This window comes from Eptatretus burgeri, chromosome 9, assembly GCF_056783735.1.
Source record: "Eptatretus burgeri isolate ZD-2024b chromosome 9, Ebu_testis_v1, whole genome shotgun sequence".
NCBI classification, from domain to species: Eukaryota; Metazoa; Chordata; class Myxini; order Myxiniformes; family Myxinidae; genus Eptatretus; species Eptatretus burgeri.
Genome location: NC_140969.1, coordinates 46677054 through 46700474, shown reverse-complemented (window position 1 = coordinate 46700474; position 23421 = coordinate 46677054). Strand labels below are relative to the sequence as shown.

Genomic DNA, 23421 nt, shown 5'->3' with positions numbered 1-23421 from the left:
GCAAAAATGATATGGAAAACAAAGGTGATGTTCAGAATTGAATGGAGATTGTTGAGATGACTATTTTTTTAAATCACCAGGAAAATTCAACACAAATTCTGAGAAACATGTTCCTTTTAACAAGAGTATTACGATTCTGATGTGGAATACTCTGTTACAAAGCATCGGTGCTGCCGAAGCAGTTTCTTTGCAAGGATCAGAGTTAAGTGCACTTCCTCGACACCATTCTATGAGACAGCATCAAGATTATAGGAGTAAAGATAATTCCTTCATGCAAGGACATTATCCCCCCAAAAATTCTGCTTTTGTTAACTGCTATAATATGCTGTTAATGTATTGTAACATTTGTACTCAATATGGTTTCATTACCCCTTCATTCAAAAATATTGTATATTCATTGACAAAAGCAAGGTCTGGATTGTGCTGCTGATTCAAATGCTATACAACGAAGGATTAACATTTAACAAACAGTGACAACAGTATACAACATCTACCATAATGTTATCCTTTGATTAGAAAACCATATAATTAAGAAATTGTGAATCTTGGGATTTTTAATACTTGGTGATACAAAATGTTATCAAATATTATGTTAACTTTTGACTTTGGTAATACATTTCATACCCTGCAGAGCCAGCAGTGCATGGTCCATGACCTCCATGTGTGCATCATAACGTGCTCCTTGGAAGACCTTCAATCGTTCCTGATGAAATGGAAAAAGAGCAAGAAAAAGGTAAAACGTTCATCAAAATTGTATTTAAAATCGACGAATACCATACACAAGCAAAAATTATTTGTGCTATTGCCAAGCAATGGCATTCGATTTATTCAATTAGACACGGAGCAAAACAATACCAATCAAACCTAGAAATGGTGCACGTGCCAGACCAGATACCGGTACCACCTGAGGTTGCAAAATCTAAATGGTACCAATCCATTGGTATGGTCAATATAAGAACAATCGTAGTTCTAACCTCTGCCATAACATGTTGTTACTCGCTGTTTCACAACTCTTGAAGGCACCACATCCCAGGCAAAAATAGTTCTAACTGTATAGCATTCCTTTCCTGTAGTAATTCTCTGCAGACTGCTTTAGTAGGACCTGTTACCAACTATAGTATATGAGAGTACAACTCTCATACTATAGTTCGAACTGAAGCATTTTGCCTGGGATACCATTCATCCCAAGGGATGCCTCTCAACTCCACACAGCTAAGAAAAGGTAATTTATCTTGCACATTTTTTAAAAACTCCTTGTTTAATGCTTTGTTTATCTAATCATCTATCCAATTAATAATTAAATCTAATTGAGAATGTAACTTTATTTATCCAATTTATCTTTGAATGTATGAAATAGATGGTATATAATTTTTTTAGCTTAGTTTTCATTGGCATAAATAAGGTGAACTCAAATTAATTGAGATGGTGGTGAGAATGGACTGAACACAATGGGATCCAAGGGTGTGTATTGCCTGCCACAATGGTCTTCAAATGTACCATACTCTTAGCATAATGTTGCTTGTAGCTGGGGGTAATTGGAGACCCGATGTGACTACAGGACTCCCAATACAATGTATTTCCCAGATAATTAATCCATGTGCTGATAAAATCAACTTAAATAACTGGAAAGTACTCTTAGGCATTAAACGGTTAACAATATCAGCAAAATGTACAACAGCAGCTTGTTCTGGTTGTATTGGCAGGTACCTAGTACAGATATTTAACCTGAATGATGATGGATGGCCCTGTACTGTACTGGATTGGGAGATGCTTAGCAGGCAGACACGAAGCGGAGGAACAGTCGAGCCGGGCTGTGTTGCACGAGTGCGAGCCAGGGCGTACTGTGCCCGCGGCTCCCCTTTATTCCGTACTCGGTACACTCACGAGCCGGCCGACTCCAGCATTACTACGACGCCTCAGACGGCGTGCACACCTCATATCCCTTGCCGACCCCCACGGCCACCTCCCATCACCACGCCCACCATGCAACATCACCATGCCCTTCCCCATAGGCCCGCAGACTCCACCACACTCCTCCCCCCTAAAACTATGATTATTAACTGATTATCATTATAAGAAGCATGCAGAACACAAAGGACTTCGTATAATAATCATGGAAATAAAATGAAAATAGCAAAGTATAATAGCACACCACATCATATAATGTGTCGATGCGAGCGAGTGGAGCAGCAAAGGTCAGGTCTGACTGCGTTACCGATATGAAGCAGCAAAATGAGAAGCACAGCAGCATTATGCAGCAAAAACGCCCCCCCTCAGGTGGCCCATGCTGACATGACCCTGGCCAAGGTCGTAACGACCTCTCGAGCCAACCTCCTCCGGCCCCATCAAACGCCTCCGGCCCCCTCCCCCCAGGCAGACCCGACGAAGATAAACATCCTGAGGCTGGCAGCCCGCTATCTGGAAGCCGTGGCGCCAGCCTTAGACCTTGGCCGGGGGCACTGAATAGCTCCGCTGGCTGCATGCATTTAATGCGCCAAAACAACTCACGCACCACCATCAGTCGAGACGCCAACGCCCGTCCCAACGGCCTTGAGCGAACACAGCGAGTTGCGCTCGCAATCAGAGGTGGGGGTAACGCCGACCAGGGCACCAGACTTGGTTCCGAGTCGATCTCCGAGACCCCCACGGCCGCTAGACGGGAGCAACTCCACTTAAACCACACTGCAATCATAGGCTCGTTATAAATCATTACGAATAATATTCGAAGCATCGCAAATTCATTTTTCCGTACAGCGCGCTTTTTTGATAAAATCCCAGCACATGACAAAGCAATTACCTGCGGCCGGGACAGTGGACGGCCAACTCAACCTTTTCATTTGCCACCACCGCCCCTGAAGCCCCTACATCACATTGATCATAATCCAACTCCCATTTAATGATCTCCGCCACATCCACTTTTACACGAGAACTGCTGGCATTTATTTCAACAACATTAAACTGCATCAATAGAGCAAGGAAAAACACATATGCCATGAACAACAACCCACAACCCGCATCACGAGTCCGCTCCTTGGTTGTCGACTCGATGTTGTGACTCGCGACTCCCTCCAACGCCACAGGCCCATCGTCACCTGTCGAAGCTGCCTGCATCACACCGACGCGCATTGCCTCACGAACCTTGCCACAGCGCGGGAACTTATCGCGAGAGCTGATACGGCTCTCGCCGCCCGCCAGAGCCTCGCCCTCGGTACTCGATGAAGGCCTCAAGAGTACTGGCACATCTGGAGGTACGAACCGGAGACCCAGTCCGAGGTGCGCAAGCCAGTCTCGACCCAACAGGGGGGGCCCCTCCCCTCGTACAACGAACACCGAGAGCCGGGCGCGTCGATCTCGGTAGCGCACTGAGACGTCGGCCCTCGCAAGCGGTGCAATCGCCTCACCGGTGTACGTGTATAACGACAAGGCCGTCTTGACCAGGCGAATACCGCGAAGACCACGAGCCGCCCGCTCATCCATGACCGACACTGCAGCCCCGGTATCCACGCAAAACACAGTAGGTTGGCCATTCACTTCGACCTCAACCGTAAAAGGCGTCATCATCTCCGAACCAACGGAAAACAGACTCAACTGTGGTTGCATCTCCCGCTCTGGCTCGCCGGCATTGTCAGGCCCCGGTTGCAGGCCGATCTCCAGGTCACTGGGGTCCTCTCGCACCTCGTCATCCAAGACCCCAACGGAGGCCCCCGCCATCCGACACACACGCTTCAAATGTCCCACCTTGTGACAATGCAAACACACGGTGTTCTTATACGGGCACATTTGTCGCAGGTGCGGACCCCACACCCCAGCAGCCGCGGAAAGTCCCTTCGCTCCAGGTGCGACTGTGCTGCGGTGCCGCCTCGCTCCAGGCGCGACCGTGCTGCGGTGCCCCCTCGCTCCCGGTGCGACTGTGCTGCGGTGCGCCTTCGCTCCCGGGGCGATCGTGCTGCGGCGCCCCTCGTCCCGCACCGCCAGGCGCGCGTGCGACCTGCGGCACTTGAGCCACCGCTCGGACTCCGGGCTGCGTGACTCGCGGCACTTGTGCGATTACCGCATTGACTTCGGGATTAGCCGCCATACTCCAGCTGGAGCTACTCATTGCGTCCCGGCCAGCAATGGCACGGACATCCGTGAGCGTCTGCTCGACAGACGAAGCAGTCACGACCGCCGAGTCGAATGTGATGTCGGTTAATCGCAGGATAGCCGCTACCATCTTTGCGTCTCGCAGACCAGAAATAAAACGATCTCTGAGCCTTGTTGGACGCTCCTCTACCGTGAATTTGCAAGGCACAGCCGAATGCTTCACTCGCGCCACGAAGTCCGCAACGCGCTCCTCGCCACCCTTAGCGAGATGATCAAACTGGAACCGCGCGAGATGCAACGACTTCTCCGGCGCCAAGTGGGTCTTCATTTTCGTCACTATGTCCTGAAAGGATAGCACATCATCACTGGGTCTATTTGGAGCCACCAAATCACTCAGCAGGCGGTAGTGCTCCGTTGATAGCGAGGCGAGCAAGATCGCCTTGCGTTTCTCTTCATCCTCTACATCATTTGCCCGAAAGTAGCAACCCAACTGTTCAGAAAACAACTCGAACTCATCTCCCCCGAACACGGGTACACGTCCGTGTGCCGTGCCGCGACCTTCCGCCATGTTCCGTGAGACACTTGGCTCCGTAGCTTGGAACCGCCCTTACACACGCCGATCCGCCGATCCTCGTTCGCCAACTGTACTGTACTGGATTGGGAGATGCTTAGCAGGCAGACACGAAGCGGAGGAACAGTCGAGCCGGGCTGTGTTGCACGAGTGCGAGCCAGGGCGTACTGTGCCCGCGGCTCCCCTTTATTCCGTACTCGGTACACTCACGAGCCGGCCGACTCCAGCATTACTACGACGCCTCAGACGGCGTGCACACCTCATATCCCTTGCCGACCCCCACGGCCACCTCCCATCACCACGCCCACCATGCAACATCACCATGCCCTTCCCCATAGGCCCGCAGACTCCACCACAGGCCCAACCAGTAGCACCTTACCGCAAAAGGCCCACATGAGCTGCCTTCTCAATTGTTCTGAAGATAGTCCCAATACAAAACTGGTTTCACCACAAAGCTTTAATTACGGACAGGCTTGTTGCAGGCTGTGGAAATCAGAATGCATGCTCTGATCCTGAAATTGGAAAAGGGTTTGCCTGATGGAGAAATACCACCAGTGCAATACCACCAAAAGTGTCGTAGCATTTTCAGAATGAAAAGAGCCCTGAACTATATCATTGCAAAATAGACAGCAAGTTTGAGAAACTACCACAACTGAGTTCCAGAAGGTGAAATCGGCAATCCACACATGTGTCAAGAGTATACGAGATGCAGTGTATCTTCTGCTAGAAAGCAAACAAGTATCTGAAAAGTCAAAACACAAGAGAGATTCTTACACAATGCAGGGAGCTACACTCAGATTTCAGAATCAGGAATGCAGCCATTGTGAAGATTGATGACAGAGTGCTTGCTCTTCTCAGCAGAGAGCTCGTTACTGCCGAGGGCCGCAATGACAGGTCATGTTACCGCTTATAGACAAACATAGAGACGACAGCCAGCAGTGTTGAAGCTGAGAAACACAAGGATGCCGAAGCTCACTTTGAGGAAACAGTGAAATAGGATACAATATGTTGGTCTCAATCATCCAGAATGAGCTCTTTGCCAACCCTGAAGTGTTACCTTTGACTCTTCTTGTATCAAAACTCATTACTTCCCTGCAATAACAACTCGACTATAAATGGTTTGATATCATATAAAAATAAATTTGAAAATGTACCTGTGAACACATGTAATTAGTTGTTTTCTAAGTGCTCAACATATACTGTCATGGTAATGATATGTCTACAATCAGTAACATGTGGACTAAATAACGTTTGGGGCACAACACAGGATTTGACAGTTGCATTATACAATGTTCAGTTCCACAGAAAAATAAATTAAAATACAAATTCTGATGACGTACATTTATTGGAACTTGGAAGTTATAAATATTTACTCGAAGACCATACACGTTTTGCACGTTAAACACTCTGACAACATTGTAAGTTCATCCAAGTGAAATGGCCTATGTGGGCAGTTTGTATCGGAATAAATTACATTACTAATTTAATTAAAGTGTGGTTGATGGATTTATCAAATGTTACTTTTGTCAGTGAAAGCATCTTTGAGATATGAACCTTCCAGATTTATAATTAGTACACAATTGTGAATACAGACAGAGCAATTAGGTCATTCAGGCAGTGGTTATGCACAATTATTTTTCAAACTTTTGCGTGTAAAAGTTGGAGTTTACAAAGACTGTATCAGACCGGTGTTGATGTCTGAAAGCAAAACGTGGGCAATTGCAACAAAACTTGTTCGCAGGAAGGGGCGAATTAGGGGTTGTAGGGACCACAACCAACTGGAGGAGCATTTGTCTGGCAAAGCACTGCATAACAAGAGCGAGAATTGCTTTGCAATACATGTCCCCTTCCAATCACAATCAGGTTTGGAAACACAGAATGGGATTAAACTCCAGCATGGAACATCATTTTCAAAATTATGCTGACAAACGTCAATTTGATTCGGCAAGCCAGCTTTGATTACAAATCACTGAGAAGAATCCATTGTGGAAAGTAGAGTACGACCTGATCGGTGGATTTTGGTCGATTTATATTTCCTTCATCTTCGTCTAGTCTCTGGACACTATGCAATGCTTGTATGTTAGGAATATTTGCCTGGGTATTGTTTAATCAGCATTTGAGATGTGTGTGGTGGGATACATCTACACACTGATAAGCATTGCTGATGCAAAGTAGTAGTAGTATCGCTCTCTGATGTACCATACTCTCTACAGAGCGTCGGTGCCGTCGAAGGAGCTTCCTGAGCAATGGTTATACTGGGTGGTTTGCCATTGCCTTCCCAGCAGTAGTTAGGGCAGGAATTTGGAATTTGGACATGGAGCTGGCAAACAGTTCAGCTACTCTTCATGAAAGGCACCGTGGAGTCTTTAACGTCAACCGACTTATGCCTGAAGATGGGACGCCCAGTCTTACATCCATCAGAGGTATGACACGCGCATTGATGAATCACCCTGCCTGTGAAACACTGGGATGACAGTTTATAGCTGGGTGAGGAATGAACCAACACTGGATAGCTTCAAAGTGAGTGCACGTACATCTAGATGTTGTATAATTTGAGGAATATTCATCACTTGATTCTCATATTTGATGAAGAATGGCAGATGTGAATCTTTATAAACTGTCTGGCATTTCATTTTGTGACTTGTTGTATTGCAGCAGAGTGGCAGATGTGCATCTTTCACCCTCCCTCCCTCCTCCACCAAAATTTTCTTTTTTAAAGTGATAACTTACCAAATACCAGAATTCACATTTCTTTTAAAATTGCAAAATGGGGTGTGGAGGGTTGATTAAGCAGACACCAACCCCTCACTCTCCCCCACCCCTCTGTAAATTTCCCTTTTTATCCTTCTCTTCAAACCCCTCCGCCTTTGAATGTGATCACATGTGGAAAATTTCTGATTACAGTTTCTTATCTACCATTTACAAACCTCTATGTGAGCCATATCCTTCTGCATACAGCCTGCATTGGACACAATGTATAAGGAGCCATCTGAAGTTTTCGTCACGATAAGATCATCTATGATTCCACCGCTGTCATTTGTCAGCAGAGAAAGTGTGCCCTGCACATGAATCAAAACAAAGAGGATTCTGTTAATACAGGACAGTAGAACAGACAATAGTGGTTCCAAAAGAAAAGAAGAACAATAATGTGGTGATTTCATCCAAATAGACATCTGGTGATTCAAAGCTTACTTGGTTGTCTTTAAGTCCAGCAATGTCAGCCACCGTTAAACTCTCCACAAACTTGACCCGGTCTTTACCTGTTATTGTGGTCTGTGAATTTTTTTTTTAACACATCAGAAAATAATGCAACATAAGCAATGAGTTCATCCACAAAGAACGTTCATAAATATAAAACTCCAGCTCATCTCTCAAAAGACAAAAGGTTAGGGTTATTTAAAGTTCAAACAAAACTTTTCTCAAGTGCTTCGTACCTGATTTTTATCAGCTAATCAAAACAAACTTTGTCAAACATAAAGGGAAGAATGAAGGGTACGGAGGTAGAGGTGCAGAAGTTCACACACACACACACACACACACACACACACACACACACACACACACACACACACACACACACACACACACACACACACACACACACACACACACACACACACACACACTTAAAGGCCATTTTCCCCGCTAAAGCGGGGGTTAGCCTTGTGGACCCCATGACAATCTTCTCCACTTTACCCTGTTTTCTGCATCTCCCCTTCTTAATCCCCTTGCCCACATTTCCTCTTCCACCACATTTAGCCAAGTTTTTCTCGGTCTTCCCCGTCCTCTACTTCCGACTACACTCATTTCCAACACTCCTCTCACCCAGTCACTTTCATCCTTCCTCAACACATGACCCAACCATCTCAACCTGTTTCTCTTCACAACCTCCATCACAGACTCTATTCCCATCATCTTCCGCAAGTCATCATTTGTCTTCCTCTCTCTCAACGATACTCCACACATCCACCGAACCATTCGCATTTCCACCCTTTCCAGCCTTTGTTGCTGCTCCATGTTCAGTACCCATGTCTCACTCCCATAAATCATCGTACTCCTCACACATGTAGCATACACCTTTCCCTTCAGCTTCAACGACACTCCCCTCTTCGTCAGCACGCCACTCAGTTCCCGAAACTTCTTCCATGCACATCTCACTCTAGCAACCATCGAAGAGTCTGATCCACCTTCTCCATTCAGCATGTCTCCGAGATAGCAAAATGTTTTCACCCCTTCCAGCTTCACACCATCTCCAAGATCCAACTCAACAATTCCTTCATCTGCTGCTCCCTCGATGCACACCTTACACTTGAATGGAGCTGCCACACTGGTTAATGACCCTCTCACCCCACTACATTTTCGATGAACCCATTCAGCACACATTGTACACTGAATGGAGTTCACTCCGACACCCTTCCTGCACACACCACACGGCCACTTCCCAGTCCTTTCCACCTCACCACATGCTTTACCACTTGCCATCACCTTCGTCTTTCCGATATTCACCTTCAAACCTTTTGCCTCCATACATTCCTTCCACTTGTTCATCTTCTCCTTCAGTCCATCCATACTCTCTGCAATCAACACCAGATCATCTGCATACAGCAGCTCCCACGGTAAACCCTCCTTTACCCTCCGAGCCAGCACCTCCATCACAACTACAAATAGAAGTGGACTTAGTACCGACCCCTGGTGCACTCCTATCCTCACCTCAAACTCACCACTGTTCCCATCCTTCATCCTTACAGCTGTGCGTGCTCTCTCGTACATGGCCATCACTACTCTGATCAACCATTCCTCCACTCCTAACTTCCTCAATGCCCATGCCATAACTTCACGTGGAACCCTATCAAATGCTTTCTCCAGATCAACAAACCCCAAAAACAACTTCTTCCTCTTCTCCATGTACTTCTCCTGCAACTGCCTTACAATAAAAATTGCATCTGTCGTTCCTCTTCCTGGCATAAATCCAAACTGCATTTCGTCAATCTTTACCTTCTTCCTTATCCTCTTCTCCAACACCCTTTTCAATACCTTCATTCCATGCTCCAATAACTTTATTGCTCTATAGGAGCCACAGTCCAGAGGGTCACCTTTCCCCTTGTACAGAGGGACGAGGGTACTCAGTTCCCAATCCACTGGAATGCGGCCTTCTTTCACCACCAGATTACAGATCTCTGTCATTCTCTTCACACCCCAACTTCCCGCTGCCTTCAACATATCTCCCACAACTCCCGTCGGTCTTCCTGCTTTTCTCCTCTTCATTGCTCTTATAGCTTCCTCAACTTCCTTCTCAGTTATTTTCTCTGCTGGTCCTAAAACCGGGTTACTCTTGATGTTGCTTTCCCATTCATTTTCTACATTCAACAACCTTTCCATATATCTCTTCCATATTCCTTTAATTCCATCTGAATCCACAACGATTTGTCCCACTTCATCCTTCAAGCAACTCACCCCCGTCACATCAAATCTCTCTCTCGCTATCTGCTTTGCAATCCTGAAAACCGCTCTCTTACCCTCCTCCGAATCCAACCGTTCTCCAAACATTTTCCTATGGGCCTCCTGCGCCTTTGCAACCTCTTTTTTTGCAGCCTTCTTGGCTTCCTTATAACTTTCATGTGCAGCCTCTTCTTCCACCGTATCCTTTGCCTTTTGCCATTCCTTGAACTTCTTCCTCTTCTCTTCAATCGTCTTTCCAACTTCATCACCCCACCGCCATGTTTCCGAGTGCCTCGGTGGTCCTTTTGTCCATCCACATACCTCACCAACGGCTCCCAATAGACTATCTTTCATTGACATCCAACCACTTTCAAGCTCAACCACATCATCTTCAACCATACTCAGCCTCTCTCTTAATGCTTCCTTCACTGTCGCCTCTTTAAACCTCCACACCTTCATCCTCGGTTGGTACTTCACCCGCCGAATTCTCCGCGCACCTTTCACCCTTATATCGCAGACAACCAGGTGGTGCTGCGAAACAGTCTCCTCCTCTGGGATCACCTTTGTGTCCCGGAGGTTTCCCCTATCTCGCTGACGCACCATCAGGTAGTCAATGGTTGTCGTCAACCCACCTGACGTGTATGTAATAAGCTTATTATCCGCTTTCTGGAATTGAGCATTACAAATCAGCTCCATCAGCAAACTCCAAGATCCTTTCACCTTCTCCATTTCTCACACCATATCCATAACCCCCATGGACTCCCTCAAAACCATCTGGACTCCTTCCCACATGTCCATTCAAGTCTCCTCCAACCACAACAACTTCCTCATCCTTCACATTTTCCATCAACTTCTCCATCGCACACCAGAACATGTTCTTCTCTTCATCGCTTCGACCGACCTGCGGGGCATATCCCGAGATGACGTTCACCAAGAGATTTCCGATCACGATTCTCACCATCATCAACCTTTCACTCACTCTAGTCACACTCACTACACTGTCTACAAACTCCTCAGAAAACATTACACCAACACCATGCACGCCTTCCGGGCACCCTTGCCACATAAACTTGTACTTCTGCCCCTGCCTTCCCTTCACCATTCTCACACCACTTCCCTTCCACCGTGTCTCCTGCACACAACATATGTCCACTCTTCTTCTGACCAATGTTTCAACCACTTCTCCAGATCTCCCTGTCATTGTCCCTACATTCCATGTACCAAACCTCAGAAACCGATCTCCACGTGGGGCATCAGACGATTGGTCATCATAAATGGAAAAAATTTCCTCCCTTGCTTCGATTGGGTTCCCCACCTTGAGTTTTAACGAGAGGGGGTGAGGACCCCCACAGGGTACTTCAGGCTGTACCCTGCCCATCAGTTGTACTCATCATGGTTTCCTTTTGAGGCAATGTTCACATCCAGTTAATGAAAATGTTTACTCACCCAAAACTAACGTTTAAATTTGATATTTATTTTTGTATAGACTGTCAAGGCTCGTATGAGAGCGAACACACAGAATGTACAACAAATGGAGCGGAGACAAGAGGGGTGGGAGAGGGAAGGAAAAAAGTGTGGAACAGAGACATGAGGAGATGTGTGGAAGGGAGAGGGATGGGGCGGGGTATACGGGGTAAACAAGATGGACATTACAGGGACTCTCAGAAAGGAAAGCAGGGAATTTGAAGGAGGTGGGTTTGGGGTGGATTAGTGGGGGCAGAAAATATTGTGGTTTTGGATGGGGGAGGATAAGAAATGGTGGTGAACAGTTGTTTTGAAGACCTGGAGGGAAGAGGGGGGTTGAAGAGAGTGTGGGAGCTTGTTATTTTGGTACTTTTACCAGAAGGGGTTTGCCAGCAAACCTTGAGCACCCTGCAGGGGGCACATCTCAGACAGAGCAGGGGGAGGGTGGGGCGAGGCAGGAGAGGAGACAGTGGAAGACAGAAAGACCACCGACCTGCCTGTGGCGAGAGAGTGAGAGACCCAAAGTCTCAGCTTAATTGCGGGAGATACCAATGATCCTAAATGCCTTGGATTCCACAGCATGAAGCATAGAAAGGTGTGAGGCAAGAGCACCAGCCCAGAGGGGAGACCAGTACTCCATCAGGCTGCAGACGAAAGCTTTGTATGTGGTCAGGAGCTCAAGTGTGCCAAGGAAGGAATTTGCACGACGGAGAATGCCCAGCCGGCAACTGGCTTTGGACGCCAGCTTGGAAATGTGGCTTTCCCAGGAAAGATCATGGCAGACAGTGAGACCCAGAAACTTAAATGAAAGGACTTCTTCAAGAGGATTGTTGAGAAGTAGATTGGGGGTGGGTTTCCAGATGGTCCTTTCAGAAAGACATAGTGAGAGTCTGAGATTTGTCAGGATTGAAAGACATGTTCCATGTGTTGGACGAGTTTGTGATTTTATTCAGACCTGCAGAGAGTGAAGAGGTTGCTGCTTGCTTATCTGGGGGATGACAGATGGTACGGCAGAGGGTGGAGTCATCAGCAATGACATAAAGAGGATTTTTCAGATAGTCAGAGAGATCATTGATCAAAACCATGAAAAGAACAAGGCCCAGAACACTGGATTGAGGAACTCCAGCCTGGGCAGGAAGGGGGGGGGGAGGGTGCGAGAACTCCATTTTGGGCCACACGTGACAGGAGAGGAAGTCTGCGTGCCATGAGTGGAGATGGCCTTGGATACCATAGGAAGAGAGTTTGGTGAGCAGGGCAGGGTGACAGACCGTGTCAAAAGCACACGATATGTCTTGGGATATGGCTCTGATTTCCTGTCTGGCATTGAGTACCTCCATCCATTGTTGGGAGAGAAGCAGAAGCAGCATATCCAGGGTAGAGTGACCTGGTCTGAAACCAAATTGATGATCGGAAATCAAGCCATTGGAGAAGAGGAAGGATATAATGTCTGAAGCGATGATGGATTCCATAACCTAGCTGATGATTGGGAGAAGGCTGATTGGTCTGTCGTTGTGGGGATCTCTTTTTACACCTTTTTATGCAGAGCGGTAATGTTTGCTGATGCCCAAGCAGATGTCAGATGACCTTGAGTAAATGAGAGGGTGAATAGAACAGAGAAAGAGTGAGCAAGAGCAGAGGAGCAGGTTTTTAGGACACATGGGCTGGTTCCGTCTGGACAAGTTATAGAATCTGAGTCGAGGTTTGACAGCAAGCTCTCCACCTTGTCAGAACAAAAGGACACGGAGTCCAAGAGTCCAGGGACAGCTGGGTCCAACTGGGTAAGGTAGGTACAGAAAGCAATGGGTTTGAGTCACAAGATTTAGAAGCAAACACAGAGTTTAAGCATTCAGCCTTTTCACGTACGGTATCAGCAGTGCGGCCATTTGAGGTAAGGGAGGGAATGGAGGGGGGACATACACCAGAAACAGACTTAACTAGATGCCACCAGAATTTGGAGGAGTGAGACAGGTTTGAGAGTTCAGACTTGAGATGAGAAAGATGTTGTTTCCTGGCTCTCCTGAAGGTAGACACACACTTGTTCCAAGCTTTGTGGAAGGGTCGGACAACTGAAGATGTGATGGGATAAATCTGTGCATGAGAGAGAGCAAGTTTCCTTGAAAGACTTCCCAGGATAAGTTGATGTCAGAGGAGACCAGTCTAGAAGTTTGATTGCTGTTTGAAGACCCTGCCAGTCAGCCTGAGTGAAATGCCACTCGACGGCGCTGAGGTGGTCCTGTAATAATAGCCAGAGAGATGTCTACTTTGACAAGCATGTATGTGGTCAGATGAACTGATTGCAGCAGAGGAAGAACAGCAGATATTTTCAGGGAAATTGGTCAAAATCAGATTCAGAAGAGATGGAGTACCGTAGGTCAAGATCCGGGTCAGGAAGTTGACAGATTGTGTCAGTCCCAATGAGTCACAGAAGTCTTTTGCTTAAGTGGCATAGCAGGTGAGGGAGGTACCCTCACCTAGCCAACTGGCATGATGACAACTGAAGTCACCACATATGAGGAAGAGAGAGTTGGGATGAGAGGATAGAAGTTGGTCCATATTTTCAGAGCGAGATGTAAATGGAGTCATCACTGTTTGGTGGATGGTACAACACAGATATAAACATGAGGTGGGAGTGTCGGGGAAGCCGTAGCCAGAGGTATTCCTGAAGGTGTGGGGGAGTGAGGGCAGTGCATGGAGAGTGAGGAATAGAGTTTTTGATGAAGAGAGCAACTCCACCACCAGGGTGAGGATCAGGTCTGTCATACCGGAGGAGGGAGTAACCAGGGAGAGATACTTGGGAGTCAGAGACGTCTTAAAGGAGGAAAGTCTCTGTTAAGCAGATTATGTCTGGTTTGTCAGTGGCAACCTATATGGAAAGATCTGTCAGGTTTGAGTGAAGGCCTTGGATGTTTGAGGTCCACACTGTTCAGGAAGAGGGAGAGGAAGAGGTTTTGGGTGCAGGGGAGGGGGAGGGTAGGACAAGGGGGGAGGGGTGAGGTAATGAGAGTTGTTGATATTGTGGGGGATTGCAAAATAGTTTGGGGAGAGGGCCAGATGAGGAGGAGAAGGGGCTCAGTGGTGATGGTTTGAGATACAGTGGGGATTAATAAGAGAGGGGGCAGAGGGCAGTTGAAGATTGGAGGAGGTGGAGTAATGATATGGAAGAGGTGGTGGAAGGAGGACCTTTGTGGATGTGAGTGGGGGAAAATTTGGGAAGGGGGAGTGAGGGGGAAGATTGGAGGGAGAAGGGTGAGAGGGGAGAGTTCAGGGAGAAGGGTGAGGGGGAAGCTTTGAGAGGGAAGATCGTGAAGGTTGCTTTAAGAGGGAAGAGTGTGATGGTTGCTTTGAGAGGGAGGGGAGATGATGAGAGCAGGCATGGCCAAGGTGCAGGAGGGCGATGGGAGAGGTGTAGTCCAGCAGCGTAGTCTGATATTTCAGATCAAAGCTGACCAAGGCACAATCTCGGGTGGCTCCACATCTAGAATTGTTCGGAATACATTATTCAACATGTGTACCAATTTTGGTGCTTTTATGCAAATTTGAACAATTGGTTTGCTATGCTGCAGTACGAGTGGGGATAGAGGAAGAATGAGACTTGGTCGAGTTATCGTGAAGTACAAGATTTGAGGAGTTGGGAAGAGGGGGATGTGTGCTGAGAGGAAGGAAGGAGTATGTTTGTGGTCATGAGTGTACTGATTGAGAGAGTGGGATATCTGCTAGGTTAGAATGGAGCCCACAGATGTTAGAACACCACAGACTTTGGGCCAACAGAGGAGTCGACGATATTGAAGCAGAAGAGAGTGAAGAGGTGCCAAGAGCAGAGGTAGGATGAGGGGCAAGATGGGAGGGTTAAGGAGAGGGGATAACAGGTGAGGAGTTAGGTAGAGGTAGATTTAAGTTGGTGGGGTGAATTGGCACTGAAGTTGGAAAAAAAGGATGATTGATGGAACACAAATATACATTGCAAACTGGAATAAAAAATTTTTTTTAAGTCAGAGAAGCGATTAAAGACGTTACTTGAGGGATGCAATAAAGGAGAGTTAAGAGAATGGAGAAAAGAAACGTTGTACAGGTGGACTTGACACGGGATGAAGGAAAGGTCAAATTGAAAAGTCTTTTGAAGAAGCAGAGTAGTGAATTATGATACAATACAGAAAACTACACTTGTGTGAAAGAGGAAGTTGAAACATTTTAAGAGCGTTATTTTTTATTTTTTTTGATTAAGATTACATAAAATTAGGAAAAGGAAAGGTTGAAGAAAAAAATCATGAAGGTGGATGGTGAATGTGGGCCAGCAAAAGTAGAAGATGACACATCGGCATAAGGAGGAAGAAGAGTCGGTACAGGAAGTCACATGGTTACGTGGGGTATAATGTGAGGGGAAAAGTTTTTTTTGTTGTATTTTTTATATTTAAAGACATGAAACAGAGGGTATAGTTGAGGGATCGAAGGAGGGTCGACGGAAAAGTAGAGAAAAAATAAAAACTGATGGTAAATACAAATAAACATGATCGTGCACACAAACGGGAAGAAGGGTAGGCCTCAAGGAAATCCGACATGAAAAGACGACAAAAACTCAGCAATTAGCACGTTTTAACACAACACCGAATACGGCAAACACAGAGATAACAAAATGACAGGAAAAACGTGACAAAAACGACCGGCAAACTTATCTTTGAGAAAGTCGGCAGAGACCCTGAAGAGGAACCACCACCGTCGCTCAAGAACCGGAACCGGAAGTAAAGTCCAGCTGAAGAACTGGAACAGGCAGTCTGGCTCAAGAACCGGAAGTCAAGTCCGGCTCAAGAACTGGAACAGGCAGTCTGGCTCAAGAGCCGGAACCGGAAGTCAAGTCCGGCTCAAGAACTGGAACAGGCAGTCTGGCTCAAGAACCAGAACCGGAAGTCAAGTCCGGCTCAAGAACTGGAACAGGCAGTCTGGCTCAAGAACCAGAACCGGAAGTCAAGTCCAGCTCAAGAACTGGAACAGGCAGTCTGGTTCAAGAACCGGAACCGGAAGTCAAGTCCGGCTCAAGAACTGGAACAGGCAGTCTGGCTCAAGAGCCGGAACCGGAATATTTCAGCTTTTTTTCTCTTTAAAAAAAAAAAAATGCACTCAATGGGTTTTTTTCTACTCCGAAGATCTAAAACGATCTAAAACCACTGCACCCCTCCTCCCCCACCAACACCGCAATCTGTTTTTGTATGTGGTTGGCACAGAGGCTGCTCGCATTAACACTGTCTGTTCACCTCAAGATGTTCAATGCTTCATACAATGTTCAAAGTCGTGAAATCAAATAAATTTTGAGGAAATCAAATACATATAGAGCAAATAAATCAAATACATCAAATAAATATGCTGTGAATAGATTTCTAAACTTCATTGTTTTCTCAGCAAAAGAGACTTTAAATGTTTATTATTTCATGAGCACAGATGACTCTTTTGTGTACAAAGTCTAGGCTCCTGGAATAGCTTGAAGAAAACAGAAAAGAACAGTGGAAAGAGGGGCTACACACCAACAGCATTGTAGAGAGACACTGTAAGGAAGAATGAGTGAAGTGAGAATGAAGGTGAGGGGCGGGGGGGGGGGTGACAGGAGTTGACATTGGAACCATGCTCAAACACAGCAAGAGGCTGAAAGAAAAGGAAAGGAAAAGCAAGCTTGAAACGGCAAGGGAACAGAACCAAAAAGAAAACAAGCAGAAAAAGACATAAAATGTCATAGCTCCTGTGGTTTTAGTAATTTTGCTGTTCGGAGTTAAGGGGCTAGCCCGTATTCACAAGATTTGTGTGCATGTGCAACTGACTTGAGTGGTCATGTGACATACAAGAATATTTGTGACATTTGACAAGTTTGAACAAAATCGGACCATGCATGTCTGAGAAATGGTTTGAATGGAGAATGGTTTGAATTTGAATGTTTGAACACTTTTAAGTAACAAAATGGCAACTAGTTGGCCATCTTCGATCTTGTCTCGAAAATAAATGACGTGCATGTGTAAGCCATCATTCATTATCTGTGCGCCAAGTTTTTAAAAGATTGCTAAATGCATGCCCGAGAAATGGTTGAGGATGAGTTCAATACCAGGTTTTTTACAACTAAAATGGCCGCCAGTCTACAAAAAAAACAAGGACAAATGTGTCCAAGAGCAGCGTCCTAAAGGTTTTGTCGGCGAAAAAAACAAAACAAAAAAAACAACAACTTCCGATATTTCGTCACGTGCCTTGATTAAGCCAATAGCGAGACAGTCATAGTGTATTTACGAAATTACAATATATTAAATGGAATAATCTTTAAATAGTAACGTGAACTTTTCAAAACTTTAAAGCAAATGTCCGAATATCTTTAAAAGTTCATGATAGACGCTCTCAAAAGGCACCGTCAATGTGAGGATGTGTACAGGTGTCTAGTATTTAAGGAGATCCGGATCCTGTATATAAAAGAGCCGAGTCCTAATATAAAGGTTTTGTCTTCACAAGAAGAAGAAGAAGAAGAACATGCCGAGCTCTCTCAGAGCAGCGTTCGCAAAGCAAGACGCTACTAAGTATATATATATATATATATATATATATATATACATACATACATACGTGTGTGTGTATAAATGTTTTTTTTTTGTTTTTTTTTAAGAAGAAGGTGCTTCCAACCAAAAGTAAGAACTGGATAGACTCCGCTAAATGGCCACCGCCAGTCGCCAGTTCTTGGCATGACAACTAAAATGGCCGCCAGTCTACAAAAAAAATTAAATATCTATCTATATATTACTAAAACTCTCATCTTGTATGTATGTATTTTCCCGAAATACAGCCAAAACGGTACACGATAGCGTAAAAATTTTCGGGCCACCTTACTCACCATTCTCCTGCAGTGTGCAGTATTAAGTTTCGTTCAAATTGGGCAACGAAAAAATTGTTTAAAAAAATCAATTCCCGATTCAGTCAAGTCCTCTTCGGGAGTATTTGATCAATGCAAACAACCTCATCAGTATAGTTTGCTGGAGCTATTTTTTTTTTCTTGAAATGATTTTTTCCATCAACCGCTGTCACAACAGGAACCCAACGGGTTCACGGGTCATCTCGTATATATATATATATATATATATATATATATATATATATATATATATATATATATATATATATATATATATATATATATATATATATATATATATATATATATATAAAATCGGAAAGATGGGTGCAGGGAAAGGTGAGAGAACAACCTGGAAAGGAAGGAGTGGATTTGGGGAGGCCTAATGAGGGTGGAAAAGATAATGTGTATGGATGGGGATGAGTTGATGAGGAGGTAAACAATCATCTTGAAGTCCTGGAGGTGGGGGAGTGTAACATGAGATTGAACAGACTGTGGAACATTGCTGCACAGGTGTGAAAGAGCAACAAATGAATGGAGCCAAGCAGATTTGGCGAGTTTCACTGGAAATCGGTTATTAGGAAAATGTGTGTGCATTGGGGAAATCTTAGGGAAAAAAGGGGGGGGGCACTAAGCAGATGAAGGACCAGTAAAGAGGCAGTATAAGACAGAGGTCACCAAGATTCTGCGACACCAAAGTAACAGGCCCAGAAACTCAGCCTAATCATGGAAGATTGCAATGATTTTGAGGGCCTTGGTCTCCACAGCATGAATATGTGAACAATATGATGTCGGAACACCAGCCGAGAAAGGGAGATCTGTACTCCATTAACCGAAGGATTTAGGCCTTGCATGTTATTCGAAGTTAGGATTTGCCAAGGAAATGCTTGGCACAACGGAGAATTCCCAGTTGGCGGATGATAGCTTTGGAGGCCAACTTGGATTTGTGATTTGCATTAAAGATTGTGGCTGATGGCAAGGCCCAAAAGTGAGAGAGACTCAACTTATTTAAGAAGATTGTTAAGTAAATAGATCGGAGGGTACACCCAATGGTTCTTTTGGAGAAAAAGTAAGTCTGAGATTTGTGAGGGTTGAAAGACACAACGCATGTGTTGTACCAGCTCCTGCTTCGATGCATGTCTGCAGCATGCCTATCTGACGGATGACGTATGCTGCAGTAGAGGACCGTAGAGTCATCAGCAAAAAGAGAAGGGTTTCCCAAGGAAACAAATAATCGACGAATATGTGAAACAGGACTGGGGATAAGACGCTGCCTCGGGGCACTCCAGCCTCGACAAGGAGCGTTGAGATCCAAGTGTGGCCTGAGATATGGAAGGCTGAGAGTTTGGGATCACAGTGGGGTGCCAGATTATGTCAAATGCTCGAGATATGTCCAGAGAAACTACCCTGACAATGGCATCCATGCATTGGTGGGATGGCAGATTGTCCAGGGTTGCATGACCCGGTCAAAAACTGAACTGATTGTCTTATTGGAGAAAAGGAAGAATTCATGTCAACTGCAGTGATTTTAAAGTTAAAACTTAACAACCCTAGTGCATAAATTTGCAATTCTGGCTGTCTTATTAGTCATGAGCATTTTTTTACCTGCAACATGTGAGAGACATCAAACAATGAGCATTTACTACGGGTGTGCAAGTGAGACGTGATCAAGCTATCCGTGTACAGTACAGGTAAACTCCAGCCTGCAAAATCCACCATCTTCCCGCCATGTTCAAGATGAAACTCGTACAGCGGCGTCTTCTTTAGCTCGTGCTGCGGAGCAGGAGGATAAAGGCAGGAAACCAAGCTTGCTGTACTTGTACACAGGCATAACAAACCGTAAGGGTCAAAAACTCAATACGATTGAACTCAATCTTCCAAATACAGAGGGTTACAAACTGCATAGCAATTCTTCACTCTTCATCTAAACATTTACACAATTCATAATATTAACAAAATATATATTGTTAAGGTTTTGAGCAGTCACAAAGAGATCCCCACAAAGTTGAAGTCAGTTCTTTCATCGTATACCGTTTACTTTAACCGTCTAAAGTCCATGTTAAGAGGTCTGTGTTGTGATTGTGTAGTGAGAAATCCCATATGTGTCATTTTTATTATTCTACATTATCTTCTACAAGCCAATTGCAGCATCTCCCAGCAGCACAAGCACATTCTCCTCACTGATGTTCCCGAAACCGCTTCAAACAGCTTTTATGAACGCCTGAGACAATATACTGTGCCAAAACCCAAACCCAAGGTGGCTCCTCCCATGGACAAGGGGTGGAGGGTAGGTGAGGCATGAGCGAAGCGTGGAAGAGGCTCTCTAAAAGGTGGAATGGAGAGCCTCTTACAGGAGAAAGACAGGGGCTCGGAGTTTGAGAGGGATTCCGGACATGCACACGAGGGTCCTTTGCGTCGTCCTTCTCTGTCCTTCCTTTCACTTTGGTCGTTCATTCTTGTCATTTTCCTGCAGGCTTTATCTATTCATTTCGCTACTCGCTGTCTTCGCTTCACTATCTGCTCTTTGTTCTTTCGTGAATCTTCTGTTTCTGTCTTTGTCCTTTCGCTATCTTCCTTATTTCTTCACCTTCTGCCCTTGCGTACCTTCATCTTCACGTGCCCACAGGCTGCATCGCTGAACCCTCAGTCTCGTGTACTGCATCCAGGCGTCCCGCCAAGAGACGCGTTAAAGACGTACCAGAAGTGGCACGCCGGAGCTGTGGCTGTCCGAGTAGCAGAAGTGGAGTTGAGCTTGGAGAGTTCCGGTTTCAGTCAGGACGTGGGAGCCAAGATCAAAAAGTGTGAGGTGTGCAGGGGTCCGTCCTGTTCTTACAGTATGTTCATCTGTCCTCCTCTCATCATACTTACCAATCACTCATCCTCTTCCTTCCACATTCGATGCGTGATGCCAGCCGACCGTAGAATGCTAAATCACTGTTAAGGTTTCGAAGGTGGGCATGTTGCATAGGGGATAATTTGGAAATATATACGTGCTGTGATTAATTGTGCCACATATATGTCACTTGACAGATCTCTCTCCTTGTATATACTTGCATTTTTGATTACTGCCACTAAAAGCTATTTCCTCAAGAAACTGTGCACCGACTTATTATCTCTGCCACCGAAGGTGGAAGGAGGTTGTTTCACCCCTGTTTGTCTATGCGCAGGATCTCTCAAAAATTTGTGGACGGATTCGGATGAAACTTGGTGGACATGTTGGGTGTGTGACAAGGGCGAATCCATTCGATTTTGGTGAAGATCTGGATCCGGCTACTAGATTTATTTCATTTTTAAAATGATTGTTCACCATTGAGAGATAGAGCCCAAAACGATATTTCAAAAAATGTATTGGGCCTGATATGTTCTCGTGGATCAAGCATTGCGTGGCGGAGGTATGCGCTCTATCGAGTGCCCTTCTAGTTTTGTCTGTTCTGATGGCAGCACAAGATTGCTGAGGTGCGCGTGCGGCCACCGCTAACTTGTTATATCCAAGTTAGATCTCACGCACAGTTAAGCAATGTTGGTTCCGCTCGGTCGACCGATTAAGGTTCGTTACGTAACCACCAGCGCAGTAACGCTCACACTTGGGCTTTTGCGTGTGGTAACACGACTGAACGTAGGATCCCCAAGGGAAGTTCTGGGGTGACTGGCGATCGGGGTCTCTTAATGACACGCCGTTCTCCTGGACTTATCCGGGTGACATCTGTCACAACATTTTGAATTTGAGACCAAAGCAAATTTTGTAACAAGCTGTTGAGATGGTTTCATTCACAATGTTTACAATTCTATGCAAAATAAGTTAAACAAATAAGACAGGGCTGGCAGGTACACATACTCGCCTCGGTGTGAATCCTGGCCCAGCGACAAACTGTCATCCTAGTGATTCACAAGCAGGGTAATTCATCAACGTGTGTCCCGTCCCTCGGATGGGCGTTAAACTGGGCATCCCATCTGCCAGCATTAGATCTCACGGACGTTACAGTTAAAGATTTTGCGGACATTAAAGACCCCACGATGTCCTGCTCGAAGAAAAGTAGGTGAGCTATCGCCGGCACCATGAACAAATTACAAATTTCTGCTCTAACCTACAGAGGGCATTGCATCAGCGGCACAACCACACCCTCAGGCAATGATGCTACCCCACAGCCTTGTGCTGCATACGAAAGAAGAAGTAGTGAAAGACAGAACTGTCCACTCCTAAATGCAGTGTCAGCTATGACACGACTACCCACAATGTTGTCATTCTGAAGGCTTTAGAACCCTTTGTGGCAATGCCAGCTCACTCCTCACCCTCCCCCCTCCCCCCCACCCTACAAAGGAATCAATCTACAGGTAAGTCAGGACAAGGGAACCTTCGTCCCAGCTCTGTTACATGGCTCCGTGGTATTGTTACGAATTTGGAAGCTTACTGCACACAACAGCCAGTCCTTATAGATCAGTTATATCGGTAAGTATGTGTTTCTAGGTAGGGTCCCGTCCTATGTTTAATGGGTGATGAAGTGTACATGCGCTGCGCAGTTATTTTATAGATAGGATTTTCACCAACAACAATGACAACAACAACACTGTGCTCGTGGCATTGTCCGCGCTCGCTGGCGTGTGTGTGTGTGTGTGTGTGTGTGTGTGTGTGTGTGTGTGTGTGTGTGTGTGTGTGTGTGTGTGTGTGTGTGTGTGTGTGTGTGTGTGTGTGTGTGTGTGTGTGTGTGTCCGTGGGCCCCGTCTATAAGTAGAATTGTTAGGTGCTTTTTTGTTGTACATTATTTGCATTGCTTATTCGTGATAACTCTGCTCTGTGTTCCCCTCCCCGATCATTGTTATAAATAAATTCCCCTCTTGTTGAATGTACCAGCTCGTTCTTTGTCATTTCTGCCATTGGTTTGCCACGGTGTGTATTGGGGATTAGGAAGGCCGTTGTTGCCGTAGTTGTACATTTGGACCGACGGGCCTCGGTAACCATCCGCTCGGGTTATACACGGTTCGAGCACGGTAACGG

At 45.7% G+C, this 23421-nt stretch overlaps 2 protein-coding genes across 4 annotated transcripts in view; one reads left to right on the top strand and one right to left on the bottom strand.

The window, feature by feature from the left end:
* The window catches only part of AMT (aminomethyltransferase), a 41176-nt gene that overhangs the window by 15040 nt on the left and 2715 nt on the right, over positions 1–23421 (bottom strand). For both annotated transcript variants that reach the window (XM_085895079.1, XM_085895081.1), the window contains 4 exons: positions 20034–20201; positions 7847–7927; positions 7582–7713; positions 625–703 (listed from right to left, as the gene is read on the bottom strand). In XM_085895079.1, the coding sequence (XP_085751205.1) occupies positions 625–703; positions 7582–7713; positions 7847–7927; positions 20034–20201 (460 nt within the window). The remainder of the gene's footprint in view (positions 1–624; positions 704–7581; positions 7714–7846; positions 7928–20033; positions 20202–23421) is intronic.
* LOC147020066 (uncharacterized) lies at positions 606–23251 on the top strand. Of its 2 annotated transcripts, XM_085895088.1 has the most exons (4): positions 606–733; positions 6868–7077; positions 21055–21234; positions 21596–23251. In XM_085895088.1, the coding sequence occupies exons 1-3, from the start codon at positions 712–714 to the stop codon at positions 21231–21233; spliced, it is 411 nt and encodes a 136-aa protein (XP_085751214.1). In that variant the 5' UTR covers positions 606–711; the 3' UTR covers position 21234; positions 21596–23251. The 2 variants fall into 2 exon arrangements, with proteins under 2 accessions (XP_085751214.1, XP_085751213.1); XM_085895087.1 differs by lacking the exon at positions 21596–23251 and having other exon boundaries at positions 21055–21522.

Bases quoted from the DNA above. Each gene is read 5' to 3' on its own strand.
- LOC147020066 (XM_085895088.1), top strand. From the start codon at position 712: ATGGAAAAAGAGCAAGAAAAAG. The intron at 734-6,867 runs GTAAAACGTTCA...TACTCTCTACAG, and splicing joins GGAAAAAGAGCAAGAAAAAG to AGCGTCGGTGCCGTCGAAGG. The intron at 7,078-21,054 runs GTATGACACGCG...ACGTGCCCACAG, and splicing joins CAGTCTTACATCCATCAGAG to GCTGCATCGCTGAACCCTCA.